The sequence below is a fragment of the Schistocerca americana genome, chromosome 1 (assembly GCF_021461395.2).
Source record: "Schistocerca americana isolate TAMUIC-IGC-003095 chromosome 1, iqSchAmer2.1, whole genome shotgun sequence".
NCBI lineage: Eukaryota > Metazoa > Arthropoda > Insecta > Orthoptera > Acrididae > Schistocerca > Schistocerca americana.
In genome coordinates this window covers 595,415,524-595,436,502 of record NC_060119.1, presented here as the reverse complement: position 1 = coordinate 595,436,502, position 20,979 = coordinate 595,415,524, and the positions used below count along the sequence as shown (strand labels likewise).

The 20,979-nt window shown below is 39.0% G+C and overlaps 1 protein-coding gene across 6 annotated transcripts in view; it reads right to left on the bottom strand.

Annotated features, from left to right (window-relative positions):
- LOC124606870 (calcium homeostasis endoplasmic reticulum protein) overlaps positions 1 to 20,979 on the bottom strand; it is a 377,438-nt gene that overhangs the window by 304,098 nt on the left and 52,361 nt on the right. For all 6 annotated transcript variants that reach the window (XM_047139002.1, XM_047138971.1, XM_047138963.1 and 3 more), the window contains 2 exons: positions 12,653 to 12,885; positions 10,003 to 10,077 (listed from right to left, as the gene is read on the bottom strand). In XM_047139002.1, coding sequence (XP_046994958.1) covers positions 10,003 to 10,077; positions 12,653 to 12,885 — 308 coding nt within the window. The remainder of the gene's footprint in view (positions 1 to 10,002; positions 10,078 to 12,652; positions 12,886 to 20,979) is intronic.

Below are 20,979 nucleotides of genomic sequence, written 5' to 3'. Positions count from 1 at the left end.
ATGCAGAAGTCATCTGCATACAGAAAGGGTGAGACGGATGGCCCTACAGCTGCTGCTAGACCGTTAAGAGCCACTAAAAATAGAGATACATTTAATACAGAGCCCTAGGGAACTTCATTCTCCTGGATATTGGGGGAACTATGGGAGGCACCAAAATGGACATGGAAAGTATGAAGCAACAGGAGATTTTGGATAAAAATCGGGAGCGGGCCTCGGAGACCCCACTCGTATGATGTGGCAAGGATATGATGTTGCCAGGTCATCATACGCTTTTCATAAATAAAAAAAGACGGTAATCAGGTGTTGGCCTCTGGAAAAGTCTGTTTGGATGGCAGACTCGAGGGACACAAGATTATCAGTGGTAGAGTGACCCTGACGGAAGCCGCCCTGACATGGAGCCAGTAGGCCACGTGACTCCAGGACCCAACCCAACCGCTGACACACCATACGTTCCAGCAGCTAACAAAGAATGTTGGTGAGGCTGATGGGCCAATAGCTATCAACATGAAGCGGGTTTCTACCGGGTTTGAACACCGGAATGATGGTGCTCTCCTGTAAATGCTATGGAAAGATGCTATCGCACCAGATCCGGTTGAAGACGACGGGGAAATGTCGCTTGTAGTCAGATGAGAGATGTTTAATCATCTGACTGTGGATCCAATCTGGCCCAGGAGCAGTGTAGGGGCAATGTGTGAGGGCACTAAGAACCTCCCACTCCATAAATGGGGCATTATAGGATTCACTGTAGCATGTAGTGAACAAGAAGACTTTGCCTTCCAGCCACCATTTGGGAGTGTGAAAAGCTGGAGGATAATTCTCTGATGAAGAGGCTCAAGCATAGTGCTTAGCACAGTGCTCGGCAATTGCAGTTGCGTCTGTAGATAACACGCTATTTATGTTAACATCGGGAACACCTTTGGGTTCTGGTACACGAAAAAACGTTTGATCCTTGCCCAGACTTGGGAAGGTGACATATGGAACCCAATGGTCGAGACATATCTCCCTCAACACTCCTGCTTCTGTCATTTGACAAGTTGGCCAACGCAAGCACGGAGCTGTTTAAAGGCTATGAGTTGCTCCAGGAAAGGGTGCCACTTATGCCGCTGTAGAGCTCGCCGAAGCTCCTTAATTGCTACTGGAACTTCCAGCGACCACAGAGGGACTGCCTTTCACCGGGAGCCCCCAAAGAGCGAGGGACTCCGTTTTCTGCTGCAAAAAGGATTGTTGTAGTCAAATGCTCAATCTTCACATCGATGGTCCCGTGTGGAGGAGATTCAATGGTGACAGCAGAGGCGAAAGTTTCTCAGTCCGCCTTATTTAAGGCTCATCTCGGCAGGCGTCCATGGGCCTAATGCCGGGTTTGTAGTGGACAATATGTTAAAGTCTGCTATTATTTTGTGGCTGACAATCTGTTTACGTGCCTCTGTGGAACTGAAACCACCAGTTACCAACAATGGTTGGCTGAGGAACATGGTCTGCTTACTCATGTTACCAGTTTCAAAACAGTGATGGTCATGCAGGATACATCAGCTTCCAGTACTTCTGGTGAACAATTACATTACAGGACCACCATAGGATAGTGGTGGCAGTGTTGTGCTTTCCAGGACACACATCTGGCCTCTATGGGCACAATGATTATTAGAGGAGGCTCTAAGGTGTTATTAAAGGTGAGGATACTGCCAATATTACTGTTGACTACCTATGTCTACTCTGATGATATCTTGCCTCTTGGATGTTCCATTTATAATGAGAATCCTTAAAATTTCAGACACATAGTCACTTAGCAATTTAAAATTTGGAAGAATTGAAGCTATAGCCCTTTGTAAAAGGAATAATTTCCTGAATTAAACTACATAAAGTTAGCATAGTGTAACTCAAATATTGCTTCAGCAATTACGTGAATAGAAATTAAATCTACCTCCACTTGCATTTAATTTCTATACACGTAAATTGCTGAAGCAATATTTGAGTTACACTATGCTAACTGTATGTAGTTTAATTCAGGAAATTATTCCTTTTACAAAGGACTATAGCTACAATAGGGACTATATCTACCACCACTTGCATCCTCCCCCCCCATGAACCATGGACCTTGACATTGGTGGGGAGGCTTGCGTGCCTCAACGATACAGATAGCCATACCGTAGGTGCAACCATAACGGAGGGGTATCTGTTGAGAGGCCAGGCAAACGTGTGGTTCCTGAAGAGGGGCAGCAGCCTTTTCAGTAGTTGCATGGGCAACAATCTGGATGATTGACTGATCTGGCCTTGTAACACTAACCAAAATGGCCTTGCTGTTCTGGTACTGCGAACGGCTGAAAGCAAGGGGAAACTACACCCGTAATTTTTCCCGAGGGCATGCAGCTTTACTGTATGATTAAATGATGATGGCGTCCTCTTGGGTAAAATATTCCGGAGGTAAAATAGTCCCCCATTCGGATCTCCGGGCGGGGACTACTCAAGAGGACGTCATTATCAGAAGAAAGAAAACTGGCATTCTACGGATCGGAGCGTGGAATGTCAGATCCCTTAATCGGGCAGGTAGGTTAGAAAATTTAAAAAGGGAAATGGATAGGTTAAAGTTAGATATAGTGGGAATTAGTGAAGTTCGGTGGCAGGAGGAACAAGACTTCTGGTCAGGTGAATACAGGGTTATAAATACAAAATCAAATAGGGGTAATGCAGGAGTAGGTTTAATAATGAATAAAAAAAATAGGAGTGCGAGTAAGCTACTACAAACAGCATAGTGAACGTATTATAGTGGCCAAGATAGACACGAAGCCCATGCCAACTACAGTAGTACAAGTTTATATGCCAACTAGCTCTGCAGATGATGAAGAAATTGAAGAAATGTATGATGAGTTAAAAGAAATTATTCAGGTAGTGAAGGGAGACGAAAATTTAATAGTCATGGGTGACTGGAATTCGACAGTAGGAAAAGGGAGAGAAGGAAACATAGTAGGTGAATATGGATTGGGGCTAAGAAATGAAAGAGGAAGCCGTCTGTTAGAATTTTGCACAGAGCATAACTTAATCATAGCTAACGTTTGGTTCAAGAATCATAAAAGAAGATTGTATACATGGAAGAATCCTGGAGATACTAAAAGGTATCAGATAGATTATATAATGGTAAGACAGAGATTTAGGAACCAGGTTTTAAATTGTAAGACATTTCCAGGGGCAGATGTGAACTCTGACCACAATCTATTGGTTATGAACTGTAGATTAAAACTGAAGAAACTGCAAAAAGGCTGCAATTTAAGGAGACGGGACCTGGATAAACTGAAAGAACCAGAGGTTGTAGAGAGTTTGAGAGAGAGCATAAGGGAACAATTGACAGGAATGGGGGAAAGAAATACAGTAGAAGAAGAATGGGTAGCACTGAGAGATGAAATAGTGAAGGCAGCACAGGATCAAGTAGGTAAAAAGACGAGGGCTAATAGAAACCCTTGGGTAACAGAAGAAATATTGAATTTAATTGATGAAAGGAGAAAATATAAAAATGCAGTAAATGAAGCAGGCAAAAAGGAATACAAATGTCTCAAAAATGAGATCGAAAGGAAGTGAAAAATGGCTAAGCAGGGATGGCTAGAGGACAAATGTAAGGATGTAGAGGCTTATCTCACTAGGGGTAAAATAGATACTGCTCACAGGAAAATTAAAGAGACCTTTCGAGAAAAGAGAACCACTTGTATGAATATCAAGAGCTTAGATGGAAACCCAGTTCTAACCAAAGAAGGGAAAGCAGAAAGGTGGAAGGAGTATATAGAGGGTCTATACAAGGGCAACGTACTGGAGGACAATATTATAGAAATGGAAGAGGATGTAGATGAAGATGAAATGGGAGATATGATACTGTGTAAAGAGTTTGACAGAGCACTGAAAGACCTGAGTTGAAACAAGGCCCCTGGAGTAGACAACATTCCATTAGAACTACTGACAGCCTTGGGAGAGCCAGTCCTGACAAAACTCTACCAGCTGGTGAGCAAGATGTATGAGACAGGCGAAATATCCTCAGACTTCAAGAAGCATATAATAATTCCAATCCCAAAGAAAGCAGGTGTTGACAGATGTGAAAATTACCGAACTATCAGTTTAATGAGTCACAGCTGCAAAATACTAACGCGAATTCTTTACAGACGACTGGAAAAGCTGATAGAAGCCGACCTCGGTGAAGATCAGTTCGGATTCCGTAGAAATGTTGGAACAAGTGAGGCAATACTGACCCTACGACTTATCTTAGAAGAAAGATTAAGGAAAGGCAAACCTACGTTTCTAGGATTTGTAGACTTAGAGAAAGCTTTTGACAATGTTGATTGGAATACTCTCTTTCAAATTCTGAAGGTGGCAGGGGTAAAATACAGGGAGCGAAAGGCTATTTACAATTTATACAGAAAGCACATGGCAGTTCTAAGAGTCGAGGGGCATGAAAGGGAAGCAGTGGTTGGGAAAGGAGTGAGACAGGGTTGTAGCCTATCCCCAATATTATTCAATCTGTATATTGAGCAAGCAATAAAGGAAACAAAAGAAGAGTTCGGAGTAGGTATTAAAATCCATGGAGAAGAAATAAAAACTTTGAGGTTCGCCGATGACATTGTAATTCTGTCAGAGACAGCAAAGGACTTGGAAGAGCAGTTGAACGGAATGGACAGTGTCTTGAAAGGAGGGTATAAGATGAACATCAACAAAAGCAAAACGAGGATAATGGAATGTAGTCGAATTAAGTCGGGTAATGCTGAGGGAATTAGATTAGGAAATGAGACACTTAAAGTAGTAAAGGACTTTTGCTATTTGGAGAGCAAAATAACTGATGATGGTCGAAGTAGAGAGGATATAAAATGTAGACTGGCAATGGCAAGGAAAGCGTTTCTGAAGAAGAAAAATTTGTTAACATCGAGTATAGATTTAAATGTCAGGAAGTCGTTTCTGAAAGTATTTGTATGGAGTGTAGCCATGTATGGAAGTGAAACGTGGACGATAAATAGTTTACACAAGAAGAGAATAGAAGCTTTCGAAATGTGGTGCTACAGAAGAATGCTGAAGATTAGATGGGTAGATCACATAACTAATGAGGAGGTATTGAATATAATTGGGGAGAAGAGGAGCTTGTGGCACAACTTGACTAGAAGAAGGGATCGGTTGGTAGGACATGTTATGAGACATGTAGGAATCTCCAATTTAGTATTGGAGGGCAGCGTGGAGGGTAAAAATCGTAGAGGGAGACCAAGAGATGAATACACTAAGCAGATTCAGAAGGATGTAGGCTGCAGTAAGTACTGGGAGATGAAGAAGTTTGCACAGGATAGAGTAGCATGGAGAGCTGCATCAAACCAGTCTCAGGACTGAAGACCACAACAACAACACCACTTGCATAAATGGTTTATAAAGGGCACTGTGTAGTATCCAAACTGAAAATACGAACATACACAAAAAAAGTATCAAATAAGACATTTTAAATATCTGTAAACACCATCATCAAAAATAAGAAGACAAGTAACAAAATTTGACTGTTTTTAACTAGGAAGACGGCATAGAAAACATCCATAAAAACAGAAACTGAATACACAACTTGAGCATTTATGAAGAGAGTGAGCTCAAAATAACAGTGTAAAGCAAAACTGAAAAGTTGTTGACAGTAATTCACATATCTTGTTGAATGGATCTAAAATAAGTAAGTGGGAAGTTACAAGTAACAATTATCTTCATTTGTTGTGATTGTGGATAGCTTAGACAATGAGTAAGAGCAAAATAGCCTTGATTGTACGTACTATCACAAAATTATATTTGATGAAAAATAAGATACATGCAACTAGTTTATTTTTATAAACCACTAAATGAAAGACACAGTGTTACTTTTATAAACCACTAAATGAAAGACACAGTGTGCTACTCGGGCATTTTCAAGTACAGCCAACAGTCAGAGACAGCAACAGCACTTTTTACGAAGCTTCTCGAAGAAAGTCTTTAAATGGAATACGACGCTGCTGAAGCATACCGTGACATACTCATTAATTCCCATGACCTACACACTGTAGTCACAACCACCAGATATAGTGTGAAGAGCAAAGTATGTGACTAGAGCAGTGCGTGAATTTCGACAAACATGACCCAAGTGTAAACAATCACTCTCCACCAACTAAGGATCTAAACTACAGGATATGTTTGTGCCTCCAAGTAATGTGATATGAAGACTGCAGTCTCACACCTCAGTCCAGTTTTTTTGGGGACCCTGTAACTGCAGGTGAAATCGTCAGTGTAGGGACATTTTCTGACATAATCACTCATTATATTGCAAGACAACAGTTAATGAATGGGGAGTAACTTAAGCTGGCAAGTATTTTGTACTACTGCAGAGCCTCTAATGCAAAGTGCATGGTGACGTAGCTACAATTTATAAATGAATAATAGCATTAACTTCAAATTATCCTCCATGATAACATAAAATTCAATCTGGCGAACAACATCTGCATGACAATAGGTCACAGCTCTCAAAAACAAAGAGAGACAGTGTGCAGGGAAAAGACATTTAAGGGGAGTTAGAACGGAAAATTTTTTTTTTTTCACATTTTCGGATTTTTATCTCATTATAAAATTTGCAATTTTTTGAATAAAATGATATATATTTCACTTACAAACTCACATGGGAAGTATTTTATTTTTTTTTTAAATATAATCTACACCGGTTGAAAACATTAAAATTTTTACGTATATTACTTCAAGACCTAATGAAATCGGTAATTTTTTATATACAAGGCTGTGGATTGCTGTATTATAAAGGTTAAATTATGTGTTTGTACTGCTAGCACTGTCAAAAACAGTATCGTATCATTTCATAGTATAAACACGCATTGTATGTCAAAGTGCTAATGTTTTTTCCAAGAAAAAGTGACGAATAAATTGTCAAATCTCTCAAAATGTAAAATATGACGCCAAAACGAAGTGTTTTTAAGAAACGTGGGTTTTATAGTAACAGGTTTTCGAATAAAGGGAAACATTGTGTTCGACATGTGGCGTGTGAAGTTACACTGAAATACAGGCAAACTTGTTAGTATCTAGAGAAAAAACCATTAGTGCTTCGAAGATTAAAATAAAATCTTGTGATAAACAGTTTTCTCAAAACATAAGTGATGTAAATGGGTGGTTAGGTTACATTCTGATAGATTTACACATCCTAATAAGAGTGTTAGGTGAATGTGTGTGTTGTAAAATTTGTGGAGGGGCTGTTAGTTTACATGAAGATAGTGAGGTATCAAATGGACTAGCCAGGAAACCTAGTATTGATTGTGCCAGTTGTAGATATACTCATACATTTTGGAATTCTGGTAAGTGTAAAAATAATTATTTTGAAGTAAATGTTAGGTGGTTTTATGGATTGAGAGCTATTGGCAAAGGACACACAGCAGCAGATGAATATGCCACACCCACCTTGTAAAATCGAGAAGTATGCAGGATTTATTGGAGCTGCTGTGAAATCTGTTGTGAGTCAATGAAGGGTGCTGCAAATGAAGCTGTTGAAATAAATGATGGTATGACTGATATACCAGTAGCTTTTGATGGCACTTGGCAGAAGCATAGCTACAGTTCTAAGAATTCTATTGCTACAGTGACCAGTGTGGATACTGGAAAGACAATAGATTTCCAGATTTTAACCAAACATCGTTATAAGTGTAAATCAGGAAATGAAGAAGGCCATATCTGTGACAGAAATTATGAAGGTACAAGTGGTGGTATGGAGGTCTCTGCAGTTACTGAAATATTTAGTTGATCTGTGAACAAAAGGGGAGTGTGTTACACTAAGTTCTTAGGAGATGGAAACTCAAAGGCATATAACAGTGTAGTAGCCACTCAGCCTTATGGTGGGAAGATATCACAAAACTGGAATGTGTTGGTACTGTCCAGGAGAGGATGGGCACCAGGTTGAGGAAGCTGAAACAAAGTTTGAGAGACAAGAAACTTTCTTATCGTAAAACCATAAGAGACAGGCTGACAGACAAAATGATTGATGAACTACAGCAGTATTATGGGATGGACATTAGAAATAATACTGACAATTTGTTGAAAATCCAGCAGGCAGTATGGGCTACCTTCTTCCACAGTCAGTCAACTGATGAAAAACCAGTACACCGCCTTTGCCCTCCTGGACCTGATTCATGGTGCAATTACTGCAATGCCCAGTACTCAAACAGTTCATACAGCCATAAACATTACATATCAGCAGCAGTCATGGATATCATAAAACCTATTTACAGAGACCTGGCAAATCCTGAATTGCTGAAGAAGTGTCTGCATGGTCAGACTCAAAATCCCAATGAGTCATTCAATAATCTTATATGGACTCGCCTACTATAAAATGTCTTTGTTGGAATGAAGACACTAAAGTGGGGGGGGGGGGGGGGGGGGGTCAGTGATGCTGTTATTGCTTTTAATGATGGTAACATTGGTAGGGTGAAAGTGCTACAGTATATGGGAATTAATCGTGGAGCAAACTGCATCTGAGAACTTGAACGGCTGGACAAGGTTCACATTGATAAAGCAGGGTAATCAGCATAGTTGGCCACTAAGGCGTCCAGAAAGAAGAAACAACTTGGGAACAGTTCAAGAGAATAATATACAGTATGGTGCAGGTTGATTCCGAGTGACTACAAATAAAAAATTAAGCATATATTAAGTGAGTTACAATCTTTTGAAACTTTAGAAACCATTCCCGAAAATTTACATTTTCTGTTGCATTTTTCCGTAAATCTCAGAAACCACTTCGAGTAGAGTATTCAAATTTTCAGGGAGTAATAACATACATATCCCGAGTCTACTGAACTAAAAGAAGAACATAACGTTATGTATAATTAAAATTATTTAGGGTACCGTACACAAAATTTTAACCGTGTGCTTAAAAAATTGTATTTCCAAAAGCAGTGGCTGAAATGCAATTATTGTGCTTCAGCAGTCTCAGAACATACCATTTAATGTTCTGTAAAAATTTCATGTCAATGGCTACAGTGGTCCCTGAAATACACGGAAGCCAAGTCAGTAAATTTAACATTGTTGGGATACGGCATTCCAACTACCCTTAAATATGACAATCGATTACTTAGATTGTGGAGAGAGTTCTACTCTCACATACACAAGTTCACACAAGCACGTGTGTGCTCGCTCGCTCGCTCGCTCGCTCGCTCTCTCTCAAAGAAGGATGTTGTCCAAAAGCTAAGCAACCAGTGACCCAGTATAGAGGGTGTAAGCAATAGCTGTTTACAACATACAACAGTGACACAGGACACTTGTGGCATAGTAAGTAAGGAAACAGCTCCAAATTGGTCTACAAAAGCCACCTAAGTTACAGCACATGCACACATTTAAGACTTTGGATAAATGATCTTTGAATATTAAAAACCTCATCTTATTGCATTTATTATATGTAGAATTTATATTTGTGTAAATTTTACCTCAAAATGTTGTAAATTATAACACCATGAATTTAACAATTAAATCGCTTTGTTTGTCTGGCCTTTTTACAACAAAACTACTGTGCTCATAAGGTACGAATATCAATTTAGGCTCAACTGTAAACGTAATTAGTTTTTGCATGATGATAACGTAAGTCTTTTTTTCATTAGCCTCTCAGGACAGCTTAAATTAACAATGTCAACAAAATAGGTGGTGGAATAAGAGAGCAGAGGGTAATGAAAATCTCAGGCAGCATGCATGAGCTGTAATTTAGGTCAACGTAGTAAATTGTAAACAATTGACATTTACACCCTGTATAAATATGTTATAAACTAAGACAAAATTATATGAGAACAACATTTGAAATTAAAAGTTTGCTGTTAGCAACAAAGGGAATGCAAGCCTGTGTGACTTGGAAGCATAATATAAATTCACATTTTGTAGAAGTATAAACCATCTTTTGCAGTAAATTATGTCCCTCATATTCAACACAAACATAATGTTTTATATAGTACATTTGGATATTAGCAAGTGTAACAATATCTTACAGTAGATACTCACCAATGATGAAGCACATCATTAACTAAGTAAATAATGTGTAGTTTCTGAGTGAACTGAGCTGCAGGATTTATAACTCTGGAAACAACAGAAAGACATTTCAATCACTTTAAATTCATTACTTTCTAAAGTATAAATTATTTCGAGTGTGCAAGAATGCAAATGGTCAAACATAATCTGCAAAACACTATTCGCTGAAAAAGGATAGGTGGGGAAAAAAAGGAAGAGTAAAATTGGCTTGGAGAGGGTTTGGTAAACCAAATATAGTTTTCAAACTGAATATCACAGTGTAATGAAACAGAAAATCTACAATCAGAGTATATTGCCAATTTTGAATCTATGACTGTGAGACATGCACTTTTAATGATAAAACCATTCCAAAACTAAAGGTTACTAAGTGAGCAATGGAGAGACACATTTTGAGAATTAGTAAGACAGATATGAAAATTAAAAAAAATTGAGTGGAAGACACAACTATAACGGTGCTGAAAACGAAATGGAGATGAGCAGAAAACATAGTAAAAAATGGGTGGTTGTTGGAAGTCCTCTGCTGAATTCAAAAAGATAAGAAATGACTGGGACTATGATCTTATAGAAGATGTGTAGACAACATTAGAAAACTTTCAGGACCCACATGGCTATATATAATGTTGAAGTCTGTAATACATGAAAGGTCTAGGCCAGGGTTTATCTAGAGCTGGAATGATGACAATCAATTGTCAAATGTATAATAATTTTTCACCTTACACTTAACACTAGGCAAAGTTAAACTAGTTCGAGTTTTATCCTTATTTAAAAAGTCCTGCTATCCTTATGTGTTCCTTCCCCTGCGAAAAAGGTTAGAAAACACATTTGCTCTCTATTTTGTTCTTGTATACACAAACTGACCATATTCAGTGCATTGGTTTTAGCAGCATATCCACTATACAACCTGTTATCATCTTTCAAGGTTACTGACTTTTTGATAAAAGACAATGTGTCAAAAGTGAACATAAAATAATACACTTTTATATTAAGAGTGTGTGTGTGTGTGTGTGTGTGTGTGTGTGAGAGGGGGGGGGGGGGGGGGGGGGAGATCGGTGTGCGTGCGTGATTTTTGTGTGTGTGTGTGTGTGTGTGTGTGTGTGTGTGTGTGTGTGTGTACTGAGGTCTAAATTTCCAGCTATCTACATATTTAAAGGCTGTTAGTGGATGAGTGGCTCCAAAGATAGTGCCCAGACACTCAAGAGATGAGACAGGGACTGAAATTGAGGGTAGCAAAACAAAAACATAAGTGTTTAACTGCATTTGCAAATGTTTCTTTACCGATGAAAATCTAGTGTTATGGCCCCAATTTAATTGTTCCACTACTGCAAAAATGAGCAATATGGGTTTTAGTGTCAGTGGTGATGAGAAACAGCAGACACAGCAAAAACTGAACAAAGCTCTAGGTCCCAATGGTCTCTTTATAGATTCTATACCAATTACGTGGCTGAATTAGCCCCTCTTTTAACCAACCATGCATCCTTTGAACAAAACTCTGTATCCAGTAGTTGGAAGAAAGCAGAGGTCATACTCATCTATAATAAGAGTAGCAGAAGTGATCCATAAATCTACCATCCAGTATACTTGATATTCATCTGCTGTAGAATCCTAGAATATATTTTGAGCTCAAAGATAATTAGGTACCTCGAACAGAATGACCTCCACCATGCTTATCAGCAGGGATTCCGAAAATATCGATCATGTGATACTCAACTTACACTTTTCTCACACGACACCCGAAAAGCCATACATCTAAGCAGACAGCATTCCACAATTTCCAAAAAGCATTTGCCTCCATAGAGCACCTATAATTATTGTCAACAGTATGGTTAAATGGGTATAAAGTGAAATTTGTGTCTGACTTGAGGATTTATTGGTAGGGAAGACACATTGTGTTATCTGAGACAGACAGTCATCGAGGGATATAGAAGCAACTGCAACTGTGTCCTTAGGAAGTGCATTGGGACCCTTACTTTATCACGTTTTTAATAAAAGATCTTGCAGACGATATTAATAGTAAACTCAGGATTTTTGCAGATGATACAGTTATCTGTAAAGAAGTACTCGCTGAGAAAAGTTGCACAAATATTGAGCTGGACCTTGTAAGATTTCAAAGGGGTGTAACAATAGGCAACTTGCTTCAAATGTTCAGAAATTTAAAATTATGCACTTCACATAAACAAAAATACACAGTACTCTATGAATACAGCACCAACAAGTCATGACTGGAATCATTCAACTCATAGAAATACCTGAATGCAGCACTTTGTAGGGATATGAAACAGAAATTCTTCTGTTTTAATCCCTTATCTAATACCAACTGAATATGATAATGGTGATTCCTCAGTCCCCTTAACAGTCACAGAAGGTTGCAATTTCAGCAGTGGATTAAAAAAAATTGCATGTTTGTTCCTCAAACTGTTACAAAGGCCCAAAATCACACAGCTCTAAAAATCTCCAAATTTGCACTAATGTGTTTGCACTTATCATTCAGTTCCATACATTATGTTTTCTTTCACAACCCATCTCTTTCACTTGACCTCCACCTCTAGAGAGAGAACTCCTATTTAAATGTGGCATATAATTTATATTTTGCAGCTAACTAGCAACAGTGTACAATGCCACTCACTTCTTTAGCAAGTACTGTGCGAGTACATGGTCCGAATGGGGAGATGAGTGCTGAAGAATCCACCCTTTTCCCGAAGAAATTGAATCTTTGGTGCAAGAGTCAATAATAGGCTGAAGGACTGCATCCAATTCAGAGAAGTTGATATTGGCCTCTGCAGCTGCCTGGTTCAGTGAATCATGTTGTGCCTTTCGTAAAGCTTCTTCAATCTGCCCCTGTTGCTGTTGCATTAGAACCTGCAAAGAAATACTGAATAAAACATCACCTGCATGGCATGTTAAGGACAAAAAATATATCTAAAAACTATAGGCCATAAGATAGCTTCTAGAAAGGAAAATTCAATTAAATCCGAGATTCTCCATACTGCCCCATACTCACTGGAAATAATTAATGGTCATACCTGAAAGACTACACTATACTGAGTAATCACTGAATTATGCTGGTACTTTGGAAAGTGTGATAGACATAACAGCATTAAAGAAAATAAATTTCATGTGGTTCTTAAGATAACAATAGGACATATAACAAACTTTCTTATATATATTTTAAAGTTATAAGCTTAAGTTTCTTCTCAACATAATATTATGCAACATTAAGGCATGTATAGCAGTTGTGAACTAGCTTCAGTATACATGCACATTACATCTCTGTGTCCAGAAACCTTACCCATGATTTGATGGAATCCCAAAGCTCCCCACTGCATTTAAAGCCCTGCAATGAATGCCATTTTTTCACATTGGGGAAGAGGTAGTAATCACTGGTAACCAAATTGTGGTTGTTTGGGAAATAAACAAACAATGCTCATTTCAAACTTGCTAACTACTCAAATTTTCAGATAGTGAACTCTGTAACTCAACATGCCAATTATTTTTTTAACTCCTCACTGTAACTGTAAAATTGACTGTGGTGCCTCTTTCCATAAACAGAATCAACCAAACATTTAATAAAAGCCCCAAAAGTCTATGGCTCTCATCTTCACTGAGCACAAAGAGGAGGCAGAAGGGATAGAGGATGACAACCTAATGGTATTTCATGGGTTCTATGGACAACTTGTGTGATACTATTACTTATACTACCATTTCATCTCAACATCCAGATACAAAACTCATGTCTCTTCACCAGTAACAAATCCACACACAACTAAAGAACTAGACCCACACCAATTCTATGGGTGTTACTATTGCCGAGAAGAAATTTTGGACTAAGTGTGCTCAAAACTTGAGCTAACCTAATATGTTAATTACAGTGTCAAACAAATCTTTGTGGATTGTGAGCAAAAGGATGTGTTAATTATGATCATGTGAAGTGTCTATTTTCTCCAAGTATTTTGTGCACTTTTTGCAGTAGTTCACTGGTGACTAGATTGTTATCCAATCTTCGTCTGGTTACACACATCACATTGTTCTGAATTGTGCAACATCTTAGCTTCACCCCAATGTCATTCATAATATTTTCTTCATAAATTGCCAATATCACGCTGAATGCCTGAGAGGCCTTTTTTATTATTATAGAAAATTAATGACTGAGTACCTCTCACAGTCAATGGTATTAGAAACAAAAGACATACAGGTCTGCAGGCTTTCATGGCCACTGTCACTGACGGAAAAATCTTACATATCATTATGCTGTGTCATGTTCCATTCCATACTTCTCAAACGCTCAAAATTTTGATACCTCTGCTGGGATCTTCTTAAGGATTCCACTGGTGTTCTTGGACAACTGAACACTTTCAGAAGACAGTGTTGCACTGGCTTATATTGGGTTGGTGGCTAAGCTTGTAGTTCTTTTCTACAAATTTAATAAACACAACAGACACACATAACGCAGACATAGAGTTTAGTCATCAATAATATATTCTCTTTCGCCATTTACAATTGTCTGCCAACAACAGGATAATTTTCAATTCTGCGATTGCAGAAATCACTTGGCTTTGAGGCAAAGAACTCATCAAGATGTGTTCGGAGCACATTTTCATCTGGAAATGAAGTCCCTTGAAAGCTGCAGGAAAGAGGAAAATCTGAGCGTGCAAGGTCAGGGGAATAAGGTGGGTGCAGAGTAACTTGCCAGTCTAGCAGAATGCAGGTGGGCATTATCATGGAGTAGCATCACTTCTCACAGTCTTCCTGGTCACTATTCTTGGATTGCGTCCACAAGACATCTGAGTTGTTGACAATAAATGTCAGCAGTGAAGGTTAAACCTCGGAGAAGCAATTTGTAGTACATCATACAGTTGCTGTTCCACCAGATGTGTAACACTATCTTTTATGAACGCGTGCAGGTGTTACTACGGGGAGTTGCTTCTTTGTTTTGGCTCAACCATTCCTCTCTTGTCCTTATGTTAGTATAAAGACACCAATTCTCGTCAGCAGTAATAATACACAATAGGAATGGTCAGTGTTGTTCACGGGTCAATTGATGATGAGCAAGCAGAGATGCATATGTGACCAACCAATTGTGATTTTGGCTTAGAGCATGCGGCAGCCCCGGATCTACAATATTTCCGAACCAGAGCAAAAACATAATAGTGGGATCCTGCCTCTCCGACCCCCTCAAGCGTTTGAGATAGGATGTCAAAAATTTTATAGAAAATAGATTTTTCAAAAATATGTTCATTTTGTAGTGCACATCTTTTTGAAGAAAGTGATATATAAAATGTATGTGTTCGAGGAATGTAAAACATGTTATTCGGTCTTAAGTGTGTGAAAGCACAGTGCCACACCTCTTCACACAGCATTCTTCTATCGCACATCACTGTATTTCCTCTGTGGGATTCAAACATGTATATTTTATATTGCAAGCCATCAGGACAGTGGACACTGAAATAACCTATGGCACCTCTCCTGCTTCCAGTCGGCTAGTTTGACGTCCTACCCCCTTTTTAAAATAAAAATTATTACTGGGAGAGATTATTTGTGACTGGGAGAATAAGAACTCTTCTGTGACTGGGAGGATAAGAACTACTCAGAAAATTTGCACTTTATTCCCTATTAGCTAATAACTTTCTCTTTTGTCTGACATAAAATTAAATATAGGAAACATAAGACCAGTAAACACAAGAGACAAGCAAGACAGTATACATTTCTTCAGTCCTTAGGTCCCAGCACTTTTTTCTCCCTATCTTACTACAGCTTTACACAGTGTGCTTTTCTTTGTAAAAGAATCTATTCTCATCAAAGTTCGTCAAATGTTTTGTTACATGAAAAAATCAAAATTTCGTTGTCTAATACGTACTGAAAAAGCTGTTAATACAAATTGTACCCAAGATCGGTTTGGTTCTCGATTTGATTACATTTGTTGAGTCGCTGTCTGCTAGATAAAACAAAACAGACCTTTTTAATATTGCAGCAATTGTAACACACACTAAATAAGCAAGACCATTTAGGCACAAATGGCCATTTTTATGTACCTCATTTACATAAATAACATAACAGAACATAATTCAGAAATACTAATATCAAATGCCTATTAGGCCTACTACCAGCAAAACATTTTATGTTAGGAAATAGTTTCACATTTCATTCATACACTCCAGTTTCTCAAGCACGAGATTGAAAAGTAGTAGTATGAAATCTTTATTTAAATTTGGGATCATCATATTCTACCTTGGGATCGTCATATTCAACAATATAATTTCTGTAATGTCCCCGTTTCTTCTCGTTCCTCATTTTAACAATCAATCTTGTCATCACTAATTTTGTAATTATTCCTGTCATTGTCAAAACTTCATCCCCAATTAACTTTACTAACCCTACCAGACTCAACAGAGCAGTTATCCTGGGTTTATTCTCAAATTAGGCATTATTACACGCTCATACAACATGTTTTCTCCACTATTAGGAGAACAGATCAACGAATCAGTTATCCCACATTTATTCCCTAGTTAGGTGTTATTACATGTTTGTACAATGTGTTTTCCGCGCTATTCTGAGAACATAACTTAAAGCGGCCACTAACTGGGGACTGTACAAATGGTAGTGTAGCAATCTGGCAAAAATTCTCTCTCATAAGTTCGTTTTCTTGGATACACCAAGAAGATAAATGTAATCTTTCTACCTGTTATTTCTGCTGGTCATTTATTTCCACTATGGTGTTATAAAGCTATGGATTCACTAATAATTATAACAACGCTAATCATTCGCAAACTCAATCCACCACATACCCAAACAGCAATTGGGATTCACCTGTTTGGGTTTACTCGGCTCATTCTGTACAGCCCCATCCCCATTGTCTGTAGAAAAGTTTTTTTATTTCTAGATGTGACAGGGAGGTACACTACACACGCATTCAAAAATCAACTTATGATTCATTCAGAAATCAACTAAGAATGTGTTCAAAAAACCAACTGGGATCTGTTTCAAAATCATGTGAATAATCGAAAGACCAATGTACGCTGGATGCTAAGCACTTTCTTCCTGAAACTGCCACCCAGGGCAGATACCCCAGTTTGCCCTGCCCTAGATTTGGACCTGGCATGGCTTTTCAGCCTTGCCCATCGCATCCAAATGTCTCCCGATGGTAGAATGATCGAAGTCCATCACAATCACCATTTCTCGAATATGCTGAAATGACCAATGTGGATTAATTCATTTAAACGTCTTCATCAAACCTCGGAGGTCTTCATGAACAGGGAGAGTCACTAATGTCAAAATGATCCTCCTTAAAACAAGAATTAACCATTTTCTTGTCATGCTCTGTGCAACGACATTATCCCCATGTACATGGTGCACTCATTCCTGGCTGGCTCCACTGCTGTCACCCCTCTATTGAACTCAAACACAAGAATTTTGTCAGAAATGTTCTGATTTCTCCCCTTGACACACCATTTTCTAGTGACCAGAGCTCCATTCACTACCTCCTTTTGACATAATGACAATACGTAAACTCAAACAGCAACAGTGAACTACAAAAATGACAGTCAATAAATAAACTGATAGCAATTGGAGTACCAACATGCAAAACAAAAATGCTACGAACTTATGTACCAAAAGGTTATTTTTCCCCACTTTTCCGAATAAGTAGAGTTACTGGATAAAAATCTTCTGGCTGCCACTGAATGAATATACTAATATTATCTTAATATTATAAACAAGAGTCCGCGTTATTATTTTCTTCGATACATAACTGTGTGGGCATGGCTGGTCGAAAGATGATTTTACTAGAGAAGACAAGTGTGCTCTATGAAAAATGTGACGGTGTGGTGAGGATTTAATAGGAATCATAAGCAGACAGCAGCAGTTGAACCAGAGAGAATTAATTTTGGAAGTGGCTTTTTTGACTTTATGCAAAACAACGATGGGCTGAAGGATATTTTATAGAGGAGAGAGGTACGCTGGTTCTAGCAAAGAAATCAAAATCAACTTTAGAAACAAATGAAAATATTGTATGTGAACAGGAAGATAACTGTAAATTTTATTACAATGTGTAAAAAGTATGTCTTCCGCTTATTTTATTTACTTACCTGTGAAAATTATAAGAAAAGTCTAATTTCTAGTTAGTAGTAAATGTTGAACAATACGTACTGTCAGCTTTTTGACACCGCACAGGTGACCTGTGAAAAAGTAAGATTACGTGGCATGACCAAACGTTTGAAGCAAATTCTAGTGCACCATGATTTCATATGTTGCACTGGGAGTGTTAAGATGCTGTTTACGTCTAACTACAAGAGCCAGAATTCAGAGGAACTTCGTAGAGTGTCACAAAGTTATTTTAACAGGTTTTTCCCAGTTTTGATGGACAGGTGCACTGTACAACAGCTAGAACTATTTTAACTTCCTGGCAGATTAAAACTGTATGCCGGACTGAGACTCAAACTCGGGACCTTTGCCTTTTGCGGGCAAGTGCTCTACCACCTGAGCTACCCGAGCAGAACTCTCAAGCTGTCCTCACAGCTTCAATTCTGCCAGTACCTCGTCTTCTACCTTCCAAATTTCACAGAAGCTCTCCTGCGGACCCTGCAGAACTAGCACTCCTGTAAGAAAAGATATTGCAGAGACATGGCTTAGCCACAGCCTGCGTGATGTTTCCAGAATGAAATTAATGGTAGAGCACTTGCCCGCAAAAGGCATTGGTCCCGAGTTGGAGTCTCGGTCCGGCACACAGTTTTAATCTGCGAGGAAGTTTCATATCAGCGCATACTCTGCTGCAGTGTGAAAATTTCATTTTGAGAACTGCTGTAAATTTATCATATTTTCAACAGAGACATCACAGAATACAAAATACTTTTTGTTATTGTGCCATCACGAATGTTTCTTTGAAGTTGTTTATGTTCCTCGCTTACTGTGGCTGATTTTTTACTTGCTCGATACCAGATAACCATGAAAATGGAAGCCTGTAGCCCAGGCTGTCCCAGCTCGTGGGCTCCGTTGTGAGCCGCGGAGCGCTCCCTGCTCCAGGGAGCAGTGTCGCTAGCTGTGACCAGTCAAGTGGGCCGGCACGTGGCACGGTTGGCTGAGGCAGGTGGCAAGGCAAGCGTTTTGATGTGCCAGCTGCGTCTTACAAAATCGACAACCTCACACTCTTAGCTGCTAAGACGTGGTGACGTGCTACACCAGGAAATACGATCTTCAGGAAATAAATAAGAAACAAATGTTTTACAAGAAATTGCATACTAAATTTATTGGGCCTCTGTAGTTTGAGATTTTCTTTTCATTGCAAGATCAGAAATATCAGGCGTCAAAGTGTTCGCAGCGTTAATGCGGAGGACGGCCTTCATTGTTGCATCCTGAAGAAGCGATCGTTCCTTACTTTATAACTGTTTTCATTGCTCAGAAAAGCTGCTCACATCAAAACGTAGATCCAAACATGCACATGATCTGAGCGGCATTGTTGTGAAGTTTGGGAAATGTTTTTTCTGTAATGAACACTACCATCGTGACAAATACAACGTGTTGTAGTACCTCTCGTTCAACAAAGTTGAATTTTGCAAATCAATAATCCCCAATTGAAGTGACGATGACAAGTCATCGGTGGAAACTGAAAAAGGAGTGCTGAACACCTTAAGTTCCATTTCCAAACTAGTGAGGTCGCGGAATCGTGTTTCAAACGACGTGATGAGCTGCTTTAATTTTGCTTGGTAATTGCCGAAAGTAGTACCTTCAGGTAGTTTTAAAGAAGCAAGATGATTGAAGAACGTTAGATGTCCATTACTCATCTGTCTCTCAAATAAACGTAACTTTTCCATGAACACTTTGATCTGGTCGCGTGCATGTCAACGATTAGCTGCCCTTTGCCCTGCAATAACAGATTTAAATTATTCAGATGCATAGTTATGTCAGCTAGGAACGCCAGGTCTGATATCCATTTTATATCTTTCAGACAACGCATTTCTTCCCCTTTCATTTCGAGAAAAGAGGTATTTCCTCACTAATGGCAAAGAAAACATCAAGAACTTTTCCCCGACTGTACTGTGGTAAGATATATCCCCATACTCCGCTTCCACATTTTTCAGGAGTCCTTTGACGACGCACAAAATTCACACACTTCACGACATCTTTCATTACGCCCCCTAGCTCTACTGTTTCAGCACACAGTGCTTCTTGGTGCATTACAGAACACGAACTATGTTGCATGTTTTGATACCCTCCGTATTACGAATCCGTTTTTAAACATACGTCTACTGGTATGTCGTTCTTAAGCCTGGCTACCAGTTCTCTGCGTGCAATGCCTCCTACCTGACTGTATTTAATTCTGTATATTGTACCTCTTCGCAGAATTAAATACTTTATGACATACAAAACACTGCGGTCGACCATCCCTCTCAATGAATAGAAAGGTATCCTCCAATAGAGGTACAGAGCTCCCGCGGCTAGTCATAGCTGTCATTGAGCACGGATTATTACGGCTGCATGCGGCCGGGGGGCAGTGAGTTCGCTTTCTCCCTCCACGTGGGCTCCGAGCTGCCGCAGTGAGCGCTCCGGCTCCCTGGAGCTCGGTTGGAACAGCCTGCTGTAGCCATTATCTGTATTGAAATTCCATTCATTCTTAGATATTTTATCTGTTTCCTGGACTTCCCTTCCATAAATGTTCCATATCCGTGAAAGTTTGACCTTGTGATTAGAGTTGGCTTTCCTGAAGGAAACATTATTATCTAATGGCTATGATGATCTTTCCATAAATAGAGCCCTAAACTGAAACAGTAGTAGTAGTAGTAGTAGTAGTAGTAGTAGTAATTACGCAAACAAGAAGAATGAAGAATCTCCTGCACATTCTGTAAGATCACCACTACTTACCAGAATAAATGTCCTCTTCGGTAGGATCCTTTGGAAGAATGTTAGAAGGACTACATTTTCCAGACCGCACAAAATAGAAGGCTGCAACAGATTGCCTGGCCA